The sequence below is a fragment of the Tachyglossus aculeatus genome, chromosome 22 (genome assembly GCF_015852505.1).
Source record: "Tachyglossus aculeatus isolate mTacAcu1 chromosome 22, mTacAcu1.pri, whole genome shotgun sequence".
Classification (NCBI taxonomy): domain Eukaryota; kingdom Metazoa; phylum Chordata; class Mammalia; order Monotremata; family Tachyglossidae; genus Tachyglossus; species Tachyglossus aculeatus.
In genome coordinates, this window is record NC_052087.1 from 40,088,848 (window position 1) to 40,106,406 (window position 17,559).

At 47.4% G+C, this 17,559-nt stretch overlaps 1 protein-coding gene across 1 annotated transcript in view; it reads right to left on the reverse strand.

Annotated features, from left to right (window-relative positions):
* AMPD3 (adenosine monophosphate deaminase 3) overlaps window positions 1-17,559 on the reverse strand; it is a 121,950-nt gene that overhangs the window by 18,178 nt on the left and 86,213 nt on the right. Inside the window, exons 7-10 of the mRNA XM_038765039.1 lie at window positions 8,892-9,086; window positions 6,357-6,488; window positions 3,073-3,236; window positions 604-730 (exon numbers count right to left, since the gene is read on the reverse strand). Coding sequence (XP_038620967.1) covers window positions 604-730; window positions 3,073-3,236; window positions 6,357-6,488; window positions 8,892-9,086 — 618 coding nt within the window. The remainder of the gene's footprint in view (window positions 1-603; window positions 731-3,072; window positions 3,237-6,356; window positions 6,489-8,891; window positions 9,087-17,559) is intronic.

A 17,559-nucleotide genomic window follows, 5' to 3' on the forward strand; every position in this document is an offset into this window, starting at 1 on the left:
GACGCAGAAGGGAGTTGAAAATAAGGAAAAGAGGGCTTAGTCGGGGAAGGCTTCTTGGAAGAGATGTGCCTTGTGTGTGTATGTGTTTGTGGGAACGCGTGTGCCACACCTGTACATTCTCAGAGCTCCCGTTCCCCGGAATCAATCAATCAATCAATCAATCGTATTTATTGAGCGCTTACTGTGTGCAGAGCACTGTACTAAGCGCTTGGGAAGTACAAGTTGGCAACATATAGAAACAGTCCCTACCCAACAGTGGGCTGTCGGCTAGTCAAATGTATTAAGTGAGCGTTTCCCATGTGCAGAACACTGTACTAAGTGCTTCAGAGAGTACAATATAACAATAAACAGACACATTCTTCGCCTGCAACTAGCTTCATGGGGAGAACACTAGTTTCTGGACTTGGACACAAGCTCAGAATACACTTAGTAGACTGAATGGTAGTGTTTGAGCATCTACTGAGTCTCTGTAGAACCATAGCTGATGGGCAAGGAGCCCCTGGAGGCCTCTTCCAGCCCTTGACCCTGCAACTCCTCTGCTGAGACCACGGGGCAGCCCAGAACCCCACAGAGAAAAAGCCGAGACGAGACACCCCTACTTACGTATTTGAGGAAAAGGTGAAGCTCTCTGTGATCTTCTGGGTTGATTGTTGCCTCAAAAAGAGGCAGAAAGATGTTCTCCAACATCTTCCCAAAATTCGGCAGCAACTTTTTCGACCTAAATATGTCGCTGAAAAATAAGGACAACCACCACAAACACCTCTTCCTCCGTTCCCGAGCTTGGCTCAACCCTCTTTGATCTGGCCGACAGTGAACGGACGCTTTGTCCTTTCTCGAGAGGAGGTGAAATTCCAGATTTAAAGGGTACACTCAGTCGGTTCTGGGTTCCAACTTTTTCCCTGGGGCATTAATAAACCGACCCGGCCCTGGTCTGTGTGGGAAACTGAGTGTGGGAAATTGGGTGGAGATAGATCTCTCCCGAGGGTCCAAGCCTCCCCAGGAACAACCCAAAGACCCATTTGCCCATGATTCACATTCCAAAAATTCATCTCAGTCCTGCTTTGGACCACACCACTTTGCCCTCCTGTCTGTCACAGCCTTCCAATCCTTCCACCCACTTCTCTTCATCCCCACAGCCCTCTGTACTAGTAGGGAAGCAGCATGGCCTAGTGGAAAAGCGCATCGGCCTGAAGTCATGGATTCTAATCCCAGCTCCGCCACATGTCTGTTGTGTGACTTGGGGCAAATCACTTAACTTCTCTTTGTCTCAGTCACCTCATCCATAAAATGGAGATTAAGACTATGAGCCCCATGTGGGATATGGAATGCATCCAACCTGATTACCTTGTCTCTACCCCAGTCCTCAGAACAGTACTTGGAACATAGTAAGTGCTTAACAAATATCATAGTTATTATTTAGTAGTAGTAGTAGTAATGCAGGGATCACATCTACCTATTCTGTAATATTCTTATTAGACCAGTCCCTGTCCCTTGGGGTCACAATCTAATTACAAACCCCAGCCCACAAACGGGCGGGCTCTTTGAAGTTTTCCTCCTCAGGTGGCCCCAGTCAATTAATCAATCAATTAATCATATTTAAGAGTAAAAAGACCTGCTGATAAAGACTCAGGTGATTATTTGGTTACTTGACTCCAGAACTGCATTTAAGTCTGTCAGCTAGTCAAATGTATTAAGTGAGCATTTACCATGTGCACAGCGCTGTACTAAGTGCTTCAGAGAGTACAATATAACAATAAACTGACACATTCTCTGCCCGCAACTAGCTTCCTGGGGAGAACACTAGTTGCTGTAGCCCACTGTTGGGTAGGGACTGTCTCTATGTGTTGCCGACTTGTACTTCCCAAGCGCTTAGTACAGTGCTCTGCACACAGTAAGCACTCAATAAATACGATTGATTGATTGATTGATTGATTGCTGGACTGGAGACAAGCTCAGAATACACTTAGTAGAGTGAATGGTAGTGTCTGAATCTCTGTAGACTGTAAGCTCCTTGTGGGCAAGGATTGCGTCTACCAACTTTGTTGTATTGTACTTTCCCAAGTGCTCAGTACAGTAGTCTACACACAGTCAGCGCTCACTAAATACCACAGATTGATTGCAATATGCCACACCCAGAGCAACCAGAGAAGCAGCATGGCGGAGTGGCTAGAGCCTGGGTCTAGGAGTCAAAAGGTCATGAGTTCTAATCCCGGCTCTGCCGCGTGTCTGTTGTGCACCCTGGGGCAGGTCACTTCACTTCTGTGTGCCTCGGTTACTTACTGGGGATTGAGACTTTGAGCCCTACGTGGGACAGGGACTGTGTCCCACCCTATTTGTATCCACCCCAGCGCTTGGTACAGTGCTTGGCACGGAGTAAGTGCTTAACACTTGTATATACGTATATACGTTTGTACATATTTATTACTCTTTATTTTATTTGTACATATTTATTCTATTTATTTTATTTTGTTACTATGTTTTATTTTGTTCTCTGTCTCCCCCTTCTAGAATGTGAGCCCACTGTTGGGTAGGGACCGTCTCTAGATGTTGCCAACTTGTACTTCCCAAGTGCTTAGTCCAGTGCTCTGCACACAGTAAGCGCTCAATAAATACGACTGAATGAATGAACAAATACCATTATCATTATTACTATTAAGATCCTGGATGTCTCTCCCCTCCAAACCGCTGTTCCGGAATCAGAGCCCCTGATCTCTCGGACTGACGACCAGGAGGAGCGGGGAGGCTCTCTCAGCAAGAGATAGGCCTCCGTGCAAGAGACTTCTAGACCGTGAGCCCGTTGTTGGATAGGGACCGTCTCTATATGTTGCCAACTCGTACTTCCCAAGAGCTTAGTACAGTGCTCTGCACACAGTAAGCGCTCAATAAATACGATTGAATGAACGCAAATAACCATTTGCTCCCGGAGGGGTTCCGGGTTTGGGGGTTCTAACCACGGGATGTGGGCTCCGATAGGACCACCAGTGCCGACCTCCACCCCTGGCCTCTCAGCCCACCCGTAACCCACTCGGGAGCCGTCCCTCCAGCCCAAGCTGGGGGGTTGGCTTTACTTACTAGATTCTGGGGACTTGGATAATCCAGCGCATGTTGGGGGAGTACACCTTGTGCTTAATGAACCACTTGGCCAAGTTGGACCACTCTTCCGGGGAGCGTCCATAGATGGAGAGTCGAGGCTCCGTGTACTGGTACTTGCTCTCTTCCAGCTCGCGGGCTACCTCCTGCCTCCGAGAAGAGCCCACAGTCAGGGAAGGCCACCCGGAAGACCCTTGGACCTGCCGCATACACTCCCGGGGCCCGAAGGTCATCTAAAAGTCATCCTTACCTCCTTCCCCTCCCCACAGCACCTGTATATATGGATATCAATCAATCAATCGTATTTATTGAGCGCTTACTGTGTGCAGAGCACTGTACTAAGTGCTTGGGAAGTCCAAGTTGGCAACATGTGGAGACGGTCCCTACCCAACAGTGGGCTCACAGTCTAGAAGGCTGTCATATATGTATTTATTACTCTATTTTATTTGTACATATTTATTCTATTTATTTTATTTTGTTAATATGTTTTGTTTTGTTCTCTGTCTCTCCCTTCTAGACTGTGAGCCCGCTGTTGGGTAGGGACTGTCTCTATATGTTGCCAACTTGTACTTCCCAAGTGCTTAGTACAGTGCTCTGCACACAGTAAGCGCTCAATAAATACGATTGATTGATTGATTAGTACAGTGCTCTGCACACAGTAAGAGCTCAATAAATACGATTGAATGAATGAATCCGGTCGAGCCCCCTGCCTCCAAGAAGGATCAGGCCTAAATCGTGCAGATGAACTTCCATTCATTCATTCAATCATATTTCTTGAGCGCTTACTGTGTGCAAAGCACTGTACTAAGTGCTTGAGAGAGTGCAATATAGCAATAAACAGAAACATTCCCTGCCCAAGATGAGCTTACAGTCTAGAGACAAGTTTACAGTCTAGAGACGAGGTTACTATGTGCAAAGCACTGTACGGAGCGCTTGGGAGAGTACAATATAGCAACAAACTGAAACATTCCCTGTCCGTCTACTTATTAAGCACTTACTCTGTGCTAAGCACTGGCGTAGATACAATTTTATTAGACTGGACACAGTCTCCACCCTTCAATTCATCCTATCCCCATTTTACAGATGCACGGGCCAAGGAGTTGGAAGGACTTAATGTAAGTTTGCTGTGGGCAGGGAATTTGGCTGTTATATTATTCTATTGTACTGTCCCAATTACGTAGTACAGTGCTCTGCAAACAGTAAGCACTCAATAAATATGACCGAATGACTGACTGACTTTTTTTTTTTTATGGCATTTATTAAGCGCTTACTATGTGCAAAGCACTGTTCTAAGCGCTGGGGAAGTTACAAGGCGATCAGGTTGTCCCTCAGGGGGCTCACAGTCTTAATCCCCATTTTACAGATGAGGTAACTGAGGCACAGAGAAGTGAAGTGACTTGCCCAAAGTCACACAGCTGACAATTGGCAGAGCCAGGATTTGAACCCATGACCTCTGACTCCAAAGCCCGGGCTCTTTCCACTGAGCCACGCTGCTTCTCTAACTTGACTGACTTGACTAATTGACTAACTGACTTGAGTTCTAACCCCAGCCCTGCCACTTGTCTGCAGTGTGACCCTGTGCAAGTCGCTTCGCTTCTCTGTGCCTCAGTTACCTCATCTGTAAAATGGGGATTAAGACTGTGAGCCCTATGTGGGACAGGGACTGTGTCCAACCTATCTTGTTTCTACCCCAGCGGTTAGTATAGTGCCTGGCACATAACAAGCACTTCACAAATACCATTTTTTAAAAAATGAGGAAATTAAGGCCCTGAGAGGTTAAGTGACTTATCCAAGGTCACCTACTTGGGACTAGAATTTAGGTCTCTGGAGCCCCAGTCCCGAGCTCTTTCCTCTAGACCACCTTACCTCCCCAGCAAAAATATCTGAGAAAATAGGTTCTCCCTCAGTCACCCACCCCAGGGTGAGGACGTTCTTATTTCTATCTAACCTATTTCCCTAATGCTGCCCCTTAATCAATCAATCAATCAATCGTATTTATTGAGCGCTTACTTTGTGCAGAGCACTGTACTAAGCGCTTGGGAAGTACAAGTTGGCAACATATAGAGACAGTCCCTACCCAACAGTGGGCTCACAGTCTAAAAAAGCCCATGTGTTCTTGTTCTGCCCTCAGTGGAAAAGGAGAGATTGACCAACTCTTTTGCAGAGTAGTCACTGCATCAGGCAGTTCACATTTCAGGCACCTATAGTCCCTTCAAGACAAAGCATGGCCTAGTGGATAAAGCCCGGGCCTGGGAATCAGAAGGTCATGGGTTCTAATCCCGGCTCTGCCGCTTGCCTGCTGTGTGGCCTTGGGCAGATTTAACCTCTCTGTGCCTCATCTGTAAAATGGGGATCGAGACTGTGAGCCTTATGCGGGACAGGGACTGTGTCCAACCTGGTTGTACTGTATCTATCCCAGTGCTTAGAAGAGTACCTGGCACATAGTAAGCACTAACAAATACCATAATTGTTATTGATAACTACTGTAGCGCCTAAGATTGCCTGAGAAATTAGAAATTAGAAATGTCATCATCAATCGTATTTATTGAGCGCTTACTATGTGCAGAGCACTGTACTAAGCACTTGGGAAGTACAAATTGGCAACATATAGAGACAGTCCCTACCCAACAGTGGGCTCACAGTCTAAAAGGGGGAGACAGAGAACAAAACCAAACATACTAACAAAATAAAATAAATAGAATAGATATGTACAAATAAAATAAATAAATAAATAGAGTAATAAATATGCACAAACATATATACATATATACAGGTGCTGTGGGGAAGGGAAGGAGGTAAGATGGGGGGGGATGGAGAGGGGGACGAGGGGGAGAGGAAGGAAGGGGCTCAGTCCGGGAAGGCCTCCTGGAGGAGGTGAGCTCTCAGCAGGGCCTTGCTGTGTGACTGGGGCTGAGCTCTCTGACAGGGGGTCTCTCTTCTCTCTGATTTCCTGATAGGATAATTCCACCTCCTCACTGTGATTGGCAGGCATGACTGCCTTAAGCACTTAGCACAGCGCTCTGCACACAGTAAGCGCTCAATAAATACGACTGAATGAATGACGGCCCATCTGTGGCTCCAGGATGGGATTTTTTACGACCGGAAAAAGATGCAGCCCACCACGTCAGTCTCTTAGGTGACCCGGGCGGAGGGGATGGAAGTTCCACCAAGGATGAGGAGAGATGGTCCCTAAGACCCGGACCGCCGAGCCCCACACCTCCCGGGGGCAGGTGGAGGGGCATCGGGGGAGAAAAATCGTCACTCACCTTGACCATCCGGGCAAAGTACTCCCCTCCCAAGTAGTTTTCGGTTTTCAAGTACAGGTCCCTCAGCTCACTGGCCCCGACCGGGTTGTATTTGGAGTTGAATTTGTCAAAGCGGTGGAATGTCTGTCGACCCTGCGGGGCAAAGAACAGCCTCATCAGGGAAAACGAGGGGGGCTGGAAGGCCTGGGGAGGGGCAGATTGCGGGCCTCTGATTTGACTGAATGGTTAGAGCCTTACCGGGTAATCAATCAGTCGTATTTATTGAGCGCTTACTGTGTGCAGAGCACTGTACTAAGCGCTTGGGAAGTACAAGTTGGCAACGTATAGAGACAGTCCCTACCCAACAGTGGGCTCACAGTCTAGAAGGGTACGGGAAGTCGAGGTTGGGGCAGGGGCCTGGGACAGCTCAGGGAACCAGTCTGGGAGGAGGGAGAAGCACGGGAGGGGATGTCTCATCCTTCTAGACTGTAAGCTCGTTGTGGGCAGGGGATGTGTCTGCTTATTGTTATTTTGTACTCTTCCAAGCGCTTAGTACAGTGCTCTGCACACAGGAAGCACTCTATCAGTACAATTGAATGAATGTATGTCAGCTGGCCCAGTGGACGGGAAGGAGAGGATGTCATGGGGCCCAACCCAAATCCCCCACAGTTTCCCACTGTCGGAGAGGTGGGTCCCTGAGGTTCATTCATTCATTCGATCGTATTTATTGAGCGCTTACTGCGTGCAGAGCACTGTACTAAGCGCTTGGGAAGTACAAGTTGGTAACATATAGAGACGGTCCCTACCCAACAGCAGGCTCACAGTCTTGGAAGAAGGAATGCTGAAAAGAACATTTATTGCCTGGCAGAATGAGGGGGAGGCCAGAACTCGCTGGGTTTGCGGCCAGAGAGAGCCTGGAGTTGCCGGAGTAAGGAGTTGGGCAGGCCAAAGCCAAAGTTTGCAAACAGTGAGTGCTCAATAAATACAACTGACTGAATGAATGAATGAATAAAGATGTGGAGGCTAAAGGCTGGGGATTGGTGCTTATGGTCCTCTAGACTGTAAGTTCACTGTGGGCAGGGAATGTGCCTGTGGTTCTTTTGTCCTCTCCCAAGTGCTTAATAAAGTGCTCTGCATGCAATAAGCGCTCAAGAAATGCGATTGAATGAATGAATGAATGAATAAATGGTCCAGGGTCGCTAATTTTGAGGTCAATGCTCATGGGACTCAGGAACCAAACCTCCCCACTGGAAGTCTCCCCAGTAATCCCGTGTCCCCCACCATTTTGTGCTCCCACCTCCACATTAAATTAATCAATCAATCCATGATATTAACTTAACACTTACTGTACACAGGACACCATACTAGGCACTTGGTAGAGTTCCCTACGACAATTATACAATTATTTTATCAGTTAAATTTACTTTTGCTACGTAGTATGTTGTTATTTCTTGATTTTTCTCTTCCACATCCCCTTTCCCCCCCTCGCTCTCCAACCCCTCTCAGTAGGGAGTCAATCCACCCCACATCTGAATATGAAAAGTCACTTGACCCCTCCTGCAGAGATGCTGGTACTGAGGAGAGGAGTTCCACCCTCTCCTCCCCATCCAAGCCAGAGACGATCAGTAAACATTGAAGGGGAAAACTTTGGTCCAAGATACAATCAATCAATCAATCGTATTTTTTGAGCGCTTACTGTGTGCAGAGCACTGTACTAAGCGCTTGGGAAGTACAAGTTGGCAACATATAGAGACGGTCCCTACCCAACAGTGGGCTCACAGTCTACAAGGTAATCAGGTTGTCGCACATGGGGCTCACCGTCTTCATCCCCATTTTACAGATGAGGGAACTGAGGCCCAGAGAAGTTAAATGGTTTGCCCCAGGCCACACAGCAGACAAGTGGCGGAGCCGGGATTAGAACCCATGACCTTCCGACTCCCAAGCCCGTGCTCTAGCCACTACGAAAATGAGCCCCTCATCTAAAGGCATTAGCCGTCCCCTCTGGGAGCACCAGTTCCGAAAACCAGCGTGGCTCAGTGGAAAGATCCCGGGCTTTGGAGTCAGAGGTCATGGGTTCAAATCCCGGCTCCGCCAACTGTCAGCTGTGTGACTTTGGGCAAGTCACTTCACTTCTCTGTGCCCCAGTTCCCTCATCTGTAAAATGGGGATTAAGACTGTGAGCCCCCCGTGGGACAACCTGATCACCTTGTAACCTCCCCAGCGCTTAGAACAGTGCTTTGCACATAGTAAGCGCTTAATAAATGCCATTATTATTATTATTAAGTCACCACTTCTCTGGGCCTCCTTCCCCTCCCCACAGCACTGGTATATATGTATATATGTTTGTATGTATTTATTACTCTATCTTCTAGACTGTGAGCCCACTGTTGGGTAGGGACGGTCTCTATATGTTGCCAACTTGTACTTCCCAAGCGCTTAGTACAGTGCTCTGCACACAGTAAGCGCTCAATAAATACGATTGATTGATTGATTCCGAAAGAAATGCCAACGTGTGGCAAGCCAGGGGGTGAGGGGGCTCGGACAGAGCTGACTCACAGCATGGACGTCCAAGGAGTCCACGGTGAGGTCGTAGGGGTCCATGTGGAGGCCGTCGAACACCTGCTTCAGCGTGACCTTCTTGCCCTTCTTCTCGGCGACGATCCTCTGTGGCTCCGTCTGGTAGGTGTGCTTGATGAACCGCAGAAGATGCTTCTGGTTCATGCAGGCTGCCGCGTGGATGTGGGTGTCCACCTGAAAACCAGACCAAAATGGAACCGGGGCTACCCCAGGCTGCATCGTTTCACAGCGCTTGGAACAGTGCTTTGCACATAGTAAGCGCTTAACAAATGCCATCATCATCATCATCATCATCATCATCATAATAACTGCACTTCTGAAGCGCTTCCTATGTGCCAAGCACTGTTCTAAAGTGCTGGCAGTTCATCTGATTGGACCTAGTCCCCGTCCCACATGGGGCTCGCACTCTTGATCCCCATTTTACAGATGAGGTAACTGAGACCCACAGAAGCGAAGTCACAGAGCAGACATGTGATGGAGCCATGTTTAGAACCCAGGCCCTTCTGTCTCCTAGGCCTGTGCTTTATCCAGTAAGCCATGCTGCTCATGTACTGTTAATTACTGGGGTGTTTCTATTTGTTTCTATCTAGACAAGTTGTCAGCTGTGTGACTTTGGGCAAGTCACAACTTCTCTGGGCCTCAGTTACCTCATCTGGAAAATGGGGATTAAGACTGTGAGCCCCCCGTGGGATGACCTGATCATGTTGTAACCTCCCCAGCGCGTAGAACAGTGCTTTGCGCATAGTAAGCATTTAATAAATGCCATGTAACTAAAAATAAGCAGTAAAGGCCCTGTCAACCCTGGCTGACAGTTGGCTCTGACAGACAACATGAAGAAAGCAGAACACCACAACACAAACACACACACAGTAATGAGGAAGGAAGTTTAGAAACCCCAAACCATCTAAAACTAAAGCTCAAAGTGGCCAAACCATTAAAATGCAAGACACTATCTCTATACCCGAAGTCCTCGTAAACCAACAGGCTATCGGAGCAGGGGGCTGCCGGATGGTTTTCCTCAGCCCTGCCCACGCTGAGAATTTCTGGGTCCAGATGGCTACAATTACTACTATCTGGCCATTCTCGATCTGCTGCAAATCAGCCACCGTAGCCCTGAATCATCATCTTCATCATCATCACCATCAATGGGGTTTGTTGACAGCCGACTGCGCAGAGCACTGGGCTAAGCAGTTGGGAGAGTACGATACCACAATATAGCAGACACATTCCCAGCCCACAATGAACTTACGGTCTGGAGGACTGCATTCATTCATTCAGTCATATTTATTGAGCACCTACTGCGTGCAGAGCATTGTACTAAGCACTTGGAAAAGTACAACAATAAACAGACACATTCCCTACCCACAGCAAGCTGTTCTAAGCACTGGGGTAGATACCCTCCCTCCCTCTGCCCATCCACCAAGCTAGCTCTCTTCCTCCCTTCAAGGCCCTGCTGAGAGCTCACCTCCTCCAGGAGGCCTTCCCAGACTGAGCCCCTTCCTTCCTCTCCCCCTCGTCCCCTTCTCCATCCCCCCATCTTACCTCCTTCCCTTCCCCACAGCACCTGTATATATGTATATATGTTTGTACATATTTATTACTCTATTTATTTATTTATTTATTTGTACATATCTATTCTATTTATTTTATTTTGTTAGTATGTTTGGTTTTGTTCTCTGTCTCCCCCTTTAAGACTGCAAGCCCACTGTTGGGTAGGGACTGTCTCTATATGTTGCCAATTTGTACTTCCCAAGCGCTTAGTACAGTGCTCTGCACATAGTAAGCGCTCAATAAATACGATTGATGATGATGATGATGATGATACAAGGTTATCTACCAGCAACACTGCCAGTCTTTCCCAATCCCAGCTGCTCTCGGCCTGCTCCCAACAGGAGGAAGTTAAGACCAAACCTCTTCCCCTTTCAATCTTGCCTCCATTCCCGCCCAGCCCTGCCTTCTTGGGAAATGCCCTCTCAGGTAGAACTGTCGGTCAAACCCGTCAGTGAGAGGAAGCAGGCCTCCAGTTGACGCGAATCAGCTCATCAGCAAGGCGCCTCTCCCCCTCAAAGCGCTCCCTTGGTCCCCCGCCCTGCCCCATTCCTACTCCCAGCATGTTCAGGACACCCACCCGCCCACCCCAAACCCCTCCACAGTCCTGAAAACACCCAACTGGATCTCATCTGAAGCAGCATTTTCTTAGGTCATCTGATTCCAGAACTGGCAGTGACATCCAACCCTCTCTGGGGATCAAATATATTACTGAAATGTTTTCCCCCTGCAGTGGATTTAGGACTGCCCGGACCCCAGGCAAACCGCTCGACAAATCCCGGGAACGCCTATTTTTATTCTGAGCCTGCTGCCTTCCCTCACCCATCTTGGCAGAGCTCCAGTCCCAGAAGTGTGGGGAATTTTCTCTCCCAGAATATAAAGTCCAGACAGAAGGGGAGGGGTTCGGGTCTTCAGCGGATCCTCCTTTTATTTTTTATGGTATTCATTAAGCGCTTACTATGTGCTAGGAAGTGGGGTAGATCATTCTAATCAGGATTTATTGATTTATTTATTTTAATGTCTGTCTTCCCTAGACAGACAGAAGCAGCATGGCTCACTGGAAAGAGCCAAGGCTTTGGAGTCAGAGGTCATGGGTTCAAATTCCAGCTCCGCCAACTGTCAGCTGTGAGTTTGGGCAAGTCACTTAACATCTCTGTGCCTCAGTTACCTCATCTGTAAAATGGGGACTAAGACTGTGAGCCCCACGTGGGACAACCTGATTACCTTGTATCCCCCCCAGTGCTTAGAACAGTGCTTGGCACATAGTAAGCGCTTAACAAGTACCATTATTATTATTATCTTCCTCTTTTTTGTCAGTCATATTTACTGAGCACTTATGTGCACAGCCCAGTACTAAGTGCTTGGGAGAGTACAGTACAACAGAGTCAATGGACACTCTGACACCTGGGTGGAACGCAATTGTGATGTGAGAAGAAACAACTGAGCAATGCAGGACTTAAAGAGCCGAGTTTCCTTAACACTCGGTTTGTGGGAAACGTAACTCCACCTTCTAGGAGGTCTGAATGTACCTATAATTTCCATAAACTTTTTGTTCTCCCAAAGTGTTGTTACACCACTTGCTCATTTTGTCCTCACAACACCCCTGGAGGGAAGGGAGAGGCAGGTCTCATTATCTTTTAGACTGTGAGCCCACTGTTGGGTAGGGACTGTCTCTATATGTTGCCAACTTGTACTACCCAAGCGCTTAGTACAGTGCTCTGCACACAGTAAGCGCTCAATAAATACGATTGATTGGTTGATTGATTGATTGATCTCCGTTTTGCAGATGGGGAGACTGATACAGAGCACAGTTCAGTCAATTGTCGGTGGTCACGCGGCACGTCAGTGGAGGAGCCCGACCTGTGCTTTCTTTCCATGAAACCAAATCGACGAATCAGTGGCTTTTATCGAGCACCCATTGAGTGCTAGACACTGAGCTACGTGCTTGGGAGAGTTTGACAGCAGCAAGATTCACGTCTCCTGCCATGTTGGGTAGGGACTGTCTCTATATGTTGCCAACTTGTACTTCCCAAGCGCTTAGTACAGTGCTTTGCACACAGTAAGCGCTCAATAAATACGATTGATGATGATGATGATGATCAAGGAGCTTACAAGGCAGTCAATCGCATTTATTGTGCGCTTATTCTGTGCACAGCACTGTACTAAGTGCTGGGAGAGTACAATTGAACAGTATAATAGATACATTCCCTGCCCACAATGAGCTTATGGTCTAGAGGAGCTAGACTGCTAGCGGGGAAGGCGGACAACAACTATTTATGGATTGTAAAAGTCAGAGGGCTGATGCTTCTTCCAATTTATTTCTTTATATTTGCCCCAGAGGTGTACACACCTTCTTTATCTGCTAGCTAACTTTTTTTTAGCTAGTCCATCACTCTCCTCAGTAGCATGGCATAGTACGAAGCAGCCTGGTGTAGTATATGGAGCGCGGGCCTGGGAATCAAAACATCTTGGGTTCTAATCCCGGCTCTGCCACGTGGCTGCTGTTTGACCTTGGGCAAGTCAATTCACTACTCTGTGCCTCAGTTTCTTCAACTGTAAAATGGGGATTGAAACTGTAGGCCCCATGAGGGACAGGGACTGTGTCCAACCTGATTTGCTTGTATCCACCCCAATGCTTAGTGTAGTGCCTGGCACATAGTAAGCGCTTAACAAATACCACAATTATTATCATTATTATTATTATAATCTTCAAAACCCTTCTAAAATCCCCTCTCCTCCAAGAGGCCTTCCCCAACTAAGCCCTCATTTCCCCTCCCTTCCCTCCCCTCTGTATTGCCTATGTACTTGGCTGTGGTATTTATGTCTAGCTCCTTATAGTTTACTATTTCCCCTGTCCATAACTGATTTTAAAGTCTGTCTCTCCCTCTAGATTGTAAGCTCTTCATGGGCAGGGAATCTGCACCAGGATCTGTAATAATAATAATAATAATAATAATGGCATTTCTTAAGCGCTTACTATGTGCAGAGCACTGTTCTAAGCGCTGGGGAGGTTACAAGGTGATCCAGTTGTCCCACGGGGGGCTCACAGTTTTAGTCCCCATTTTACAGATGAGGGAACTGAGGCCCAGAGAAGTGAAGTGACTTGCCCAAAGTCACACAGCTGACAATTGCCGGAGCCGGAATTTGAACCCATGACCTCTGACTCCAAAGCCCGTGCTCTTTCCACTGAGCCACGCTGTTTCTCTGTAGTCTTTGGGCATTTGATATTCACCCTGCCCTCAACCCAGCAGCACGCACTTACAAATCTTTAAATTTTATATTGAAAAGTATTTATTCCTATGAATGTCTGCCTCCCCCTCTAGACTGTAAGTTGATGATGGTATTTTTGAAGTGCTTACTATGTGCCAAGCCCTGTTCTAAGCGCTGGGGTATCTCCAAGGTAATCAAGTTGTCCCATGTAGAGCTCACAGTCTTAATCCCCATTTTACAGATGAGGTAACTGAGGCACAGAGAAGTTAAGTGACCTGCCCATAGTCACCGTGCTGAGAGCCGGGATTAGAACCCATGACCTCTGACTCCCAAGCCCTTGCTCTATCCTCTATTCTATGCTGCAGGGAATGTGTCGGCTAACTCTATTGTATCGTAATAATAATAATAATAAAAATAATAGTACTTGTTAAGCACTTACTATGTGCAAAGCACTGTTCTAAGCGCTGGGGGGATACAAAGTGATCAGGTTGCCCCACGTGGGGCTCACAGTCAATCCCCATTTTACAGATGAGGGAACTGAGGCACAGAGAAGTTAAGTGACTTGCCCAAAGTGACACAGCTGACAATTGGTGGAGCTGGGATTTGAACCCATGACTAACTCCAAAGCCCATGCTCTTTCCACTGAGCCATGCTGCTTCTTTCCCACACACTTAGTACAGTGCTTTGCACATAGTAAGTGCACTGTAAATACTACAAGGAGCTCACAATCTTAATCCCCATTTTGCAGATGAGATGACTGAGACCCACAGAAGAGAAGCGACTTGTCCAAGGCCACGAGAAGCAGCATGGCTCAGTGGAAAGAGCCTGGGCTTGGGAGTCAGAGGCCATGGGTTCTAATCCCGGCTCCGCCACTTGTCAGCTGTGTGACCTTGGGGAAGTCACTTGACTTCTCTGTGCCTCAGTTACCTCATCTGTAAAATGGGGATGAAGACTGTGAGCACCACGTGGGACAACCTGATCATCTCGTATCCTCCCTGGCGCTTAGAACAGCGCTTGGCACATAGTAAGCGCTTAATAAATGCCATCATTATTACTATAGCACACAAGTGGCAGAGCCGGGATTAGAACCCAGGTCCTTCTGACTCCCGGGCCTGTGCTCTATCCATTAGGCCACACCGCTTCCCAGAAGCCTCCACCAGGCCGGCCCCACCCGCCTCCTCCGACTGACGTCAGTGACCCCTGAACCCCAGGAGCCCAGCGCTCCAAGGAGGCCTTAAAAGGTCATTTAATCCGAGCCCACTGCTGGGTAGGGACCGTCTCTATATGTTGCCAACTTGTACTTCCCAAGCGCTTAGTACAGTGCTCTGCACACAGTAAGCGCTCAATAAATACGATTGATGGATTGATTTAATCCAACACCCTGCCTTCGGGCAGAACCACGCCCAACCAACCATTCCAGACAGATGAGGCTCGACCCAATTTGGGCGGCCATCCGGAATAGAAGATGACACAATCTCCGCCAGAAATCCAGTCCAGTTTGTACCAACCCTCCCTGATGAGTATATCTGCCCCACATCTCTCTCTGCCCCCCTGGGGCTGCTAAACCCTTTAATCTGCCCAGCCTAGCCCGCAGTCACAGCAGAAGACTCCTTTCGAAGGTCTTGGGTTCTAATCCCAGCTCCGCCACTTGTCCGCTGCGTGACCTCAGGCAAGTCCCTTCGCTTCTCTGAGCCTCCGTTACCTCATAATAATAATGATGGGATTTATTAAGCACTTACTATGTGCAAAGCACTGTTCTAAGCGCTTGGGAGGTTACAAGGCGATCAGGTTGTCCCACGTGGGGCTCACAGTCTTAATCCCCGTTTTACAGATGAGGTAACTGAGGCACAGAGAAGTTAAGTGATTTGCCCAAAGTCACACAGCTGACAATCGGCAGAGCCTGGATTTGAACCCATGACCTCTGATTCCAAAGCCCGGGCTCTTTCCACTGAGCCACGCTGCTTCATCTGTAAAATGGGGATTGAGACGGTGGGCCCCGCTTGGGACTAGGACGTTGTCCATCCTGATTTGCTTGAATCCACCCCAGGGCTTAGTACAGTGCCTGGCACATATTAAGTGCTTAAGAAATACCACGATTTCTACTATATAGTAAGCGCTTAAACACCACAATTATTATCATTATTATTATAATCATTATAATCTTCAAAACCCTCCTAAAATCCCCTCTCCTCCAAGAGGCCTTCCCCAATTAAGCCCTCATTTCCCCTCCCCTCTGCATTGCCTATGAACTTGGCTATGGTGCTTATGTCTAGCTCCTTATAGTCTACTATTTCCCCTGTCCATAACTGATTTTAAAGTCTGTCTCCTCCTCTAGACTGTAAGCTCTTTGTGGGCAGGGAATCTGCACCAGGGTCTGTGCTCTGGGCAATTGATATTCACCCTGCCCTCAACCCTGAGAACCAGAACTTAGTCCTGGGCGATGAATCATTCACTCTCGGCCCGTTTTAACCGTCACGCTTTATTGTCACTATCTTCGACGAATTTTGCCCTAGAGCTCCTCATTATAGTGACGATCGCTGCCATTTATCAAGGGCTTAAAATAGGCAAAGCACTGTGCTGAACACTGGGGTATTCAAACGAATAATTGAGGCCTAGTTAATAAAGCTCAAGGGTCTCACATTCTGAACAATTAGGATAGACTCCAGAATTACAGCATGAAAAGCCATCTGTCCACACCAGTCACAAGCACAAAGCCAAAGTTCCAAAACGCCTTTCTGATTAAGCCCTCTTTTTCCCGGTTCGCTTTCCCTTCTGCGTGGTCTAAGAACTTGGATTTGTGACCTTTGGATATTTGATATTTGCCCCTTCCCCAGCCCCATAGCACGTATGTACAGATCTTTAAATTATATATCATAAATGACTTTTTTATTCATATTAATATCTGTCTTCCCATCTAGACTGAAGCTCATTGCGGACAAGGAACATGTTTGCTCGTTCTGTTGTACTGTGCTCTCCCAAGTGCTTGGTACAGTGCTCTGCACATAGTAAGCACTCGGTAAATATCAATCAATCAATCGTATTTATTGAGCGCTTACTGTGTGCAGAGCACTGGACTAAGTGCTTGGGAAGTACAAGTTGGCAACATATAGAGGCTGTCCCTACCCAACAGTGGGCTCACAGTCTAGAAGGGGGAGACAGAGAACAAAACAAAACATATTAGCAAAATAAAATAGAATAGATATGTACAAGTAAAATAGAGTAATAAATACGTACAAACATATATACATATATACAGGTGCTGTGGGGAAGGGAAGGAGGTAAGGCCGGGGGGATGGAGAGGGGGAGGAGGGGGAGAAATATGGCAGTTGGCATCCACCCTTCTCTTAAAAAGGATCCCCATTTGCTGGACAATGGAGGAAAGTAGATTGAAAACTAACTGTAACCCCCAGTGGATGATAGATGGGACAAAGGATAGAAGCAGCATAGCCTAGTGGATAGAGAACGGGCCCGGGTTCTCATCCCGGCCCTGCCATCTGCCTGCAGTGTGACTTTGGACAAGTCAATGAACTTCTCTGGGCCTCAGTTTCCTCATCTGTAAAAATGGGGATTCAGTACCTGTTCTCCCTTCTACTTAAACCGTGAGCTCCATGTGGGAGCTTTCGGTCTGTATGCGAAGCAAACATTTTTGAATGAAATGCTTGTGAATGCCACTTATCTCTATTATGTGCTTCCTATAATAATTATTATTATTATTATGGTATTTGTTAAGTGCTTACTGTGTTCCAAGAACTGTTCTAAGTTCTACCTGCCGGGGCAGGTAGAAGTTAATCAGGTTGGACCCAGTCCCTGTCCCACATGGGGCTCACACTGTCAATCCCCATTTTTTACAGATGAGGTAACCGAGGCACAGAGACAAGTTAAGTGACTT